Source organism: Punica granatum, chromosome 2, assembly GCF_007655135.1.
Source record: "Punica granatum isolate Tunisia-2019 chromosome 2, ASM765513v2, whole genome shotgun sequence".
Lineage (NCBI taxonomy): Eukaryota > Viridiplantae > Streptophyta > Magnoliopsida > Myrtales > Lythraceae > Punica > Punica granatum.
The window spans coordinates 17,246,683-17,248,768 of NC_045128.1; the positions used below are offsets into that span (position 1 = coordinate 17,246,683).

General features: G+C 57.9%; 1 protein-coding gene across 1 annotated transcript; it reads left to right on the forward strand.

Annotated features, from left to right (window-relative positions):
* The first annotated feature begins 312 nt into the window (after positions 1–312).
* Positions 313–1,020, forward strand: LOC116193733 (pollen-specific leucine-rich repeat extensin-like protein 2). Its single transcript, XM_031522477.1, has one exon. The coding sequence runs from the start codon at positions 313–315 to the stop codon at positions 1,018–1,020; it is 708 nt and encodes a 235-aa protein (XP_031378337.1).
* The last annotated feature ends 1,066 nt before the right edge of the window (positions 1,021–2,086 follow it).

Sequence of the window (2,086 nt, forward strand, 5' to 3'; positions counted from 1 at the left end):
CGGACGCACCCATTTTTTTTGCCCTCGCTCGGACCTACGCCGCTCTCAACTAGCCACCGAGCGTAAAGGGATGTCGGCTTTACGTTTATGTTCCTTTTCTTTCGTGCATTCTATTTTGTAAAACTATGGAGCTTGAATCTAATCAATGTAATGACATTAGCATTTTGAAAACTCATGCATCTCATACATCCTGCCCCTTTATTTATTCCGCACTTATCATCTCAAAATGTCGATGTTTGCCCTTACACATTCTTGGAATCTAGGTGATCACAACTGGCGTCGCACCGTTACCCGACTCGTCAACGTTTCAGAATGGCGGAAGAAGATAGAGTTGACATCTCCGAGGAAGTCAACCCGCCGGCTCCGGCCCTTTCTCAACCACCTCCAACACACGCTCCGCCGCCTCCAACTCTTGCAGGCATGCTCCCGACGTACTCGGGCGCCCCTCTGGTGCATCTCCAGCCCCCGACGTCTTCAGGAGCACCCCTTGCACGGACCTCACAGACGTCCTCCGCCTCCGACGACCAAACCCGCATCGCGACACTCGAGGGCACGGTCAACCAAATGGCCACCAACATGGCAGAGCTGCTCGCCCTACTTAGGAGACCAAACCGTGCATCCTCGAGCTCCACGCCTCCGCCGGGACAAGGACCAACAGTCGACCCGACTCCTTGGGTCCCGCCGACTCAGGCCCCGGAGAACATGGAGGTGCCCGCGCCACCAACACTGCATACGTCCATGGCTCACCCTTTCACCAGCCCATATCCGCCACCACCGGCCCCCACGGCCGTCCCTCTCCCACCGGCAACGTTCCTGTCCTCGGAGCAGGTCCTGTCCGCGCCTCCTCCTATCTCTATACCGATCCCAGCCACGGCCTATACAGCGCCTCCACTAATGGTTTTCCAGTGCGTCCGCTCCGACTCATCTTCAAGCCACGGAGCTTCCTCCATACCCGTCTCTACAACCCCACGTCGGCCTCTCTTACCAGGCACCGCCCCCTATAAACACCACCTTCCATGAACTAGGCACGCCGACTCATGTGGCCCAGTTCGCCTCACCGACGCATTTCTTCCCCGAGGCCGACGCCGAGCAGGAACGTAGGCTGAAGCGAATGGAAGAGACGATACGAGCCCTACAAGCGGGTGATGCTCGACCCGACGCATGCTACGGCGATTGCAGCCTATTCCCGGGCATGCGGCTGCCCCCGAAGTTCAAGGTCTCGGAGTTCAAGACCTATGAGGGTACGACGGATCCACGCCACCACCTCCACCACTACCGAGGGAAGATGCTACAGTATTGGGAGTACGAGGAGTTCGTCATCCACTCCTTCCAGGATAGCCTGTCAGGATCGGCCCTCGATTGGTTCATGTCGCTGAAGGCCGAGGACATCCCGACGTGGGAAGACCTCTCCCGGAAGTTTATCAACCAATACCGATATTGCGCGGAAGCGCCTCCCACCCTTCTGGAGCTGAGCACGAAAGAAATGGCGCAGGGTCAAAGGTTCGAGGAATACGCTACCAAGTAGCGTGCCCAAGCGGCAAAACACATCCCTCCGATCAGTGAAGCGCAATAGATCCAGTTGTTTCACTCCACACTGAAGGGAGTGTACTATTCACACCTGTTGGCCCATACTTCGTCGTTTTTCGACCTCATCGAGGCCGAGAAAAAGCTGGATTTGGGGATCAAGCTCGGAAGGATGGAAGGCCCCGCCAGCAAAGGAGAGGAGTCATCGAAGAAGGCCTCCGCGACGTCGTTGTCTTCCAGCGGAAAGAGAGGGAAAGAAGTCTCCGTCAACGCCGTCAATACGGCACATCAGACGCCCCAGCAATACTCGGTGAATCTTACTACCGCACCAACTGCCACTCCTACCTATTACCCTCCGCCCCCGCAACACCAACCTCAGTCGATCTACTACTCGGCCCCGCCGATCCAGCCGCCGGCGACCTCACAATCATACGACCACTACGCACCCGCGTCAATCCAGCCCCCTCAACCTAGGCCACCGGTGTCAAGAGCTCCTCCACCGGCGCAACAGAGCCCTGCTGCGCAGGGTCCGCAGGCCGGGGGCATGCAAAGCCGACCCCGC

Excerpts from the sequence above, each read along its gene's own strand:
- LOC116193733 (XM_031522477.1), top strand. The coding sequence starts at position 313 with ATGGCGGAAGAAGATAGAGTTGACATCTCCGAGGAAGTCAACCCGCCG.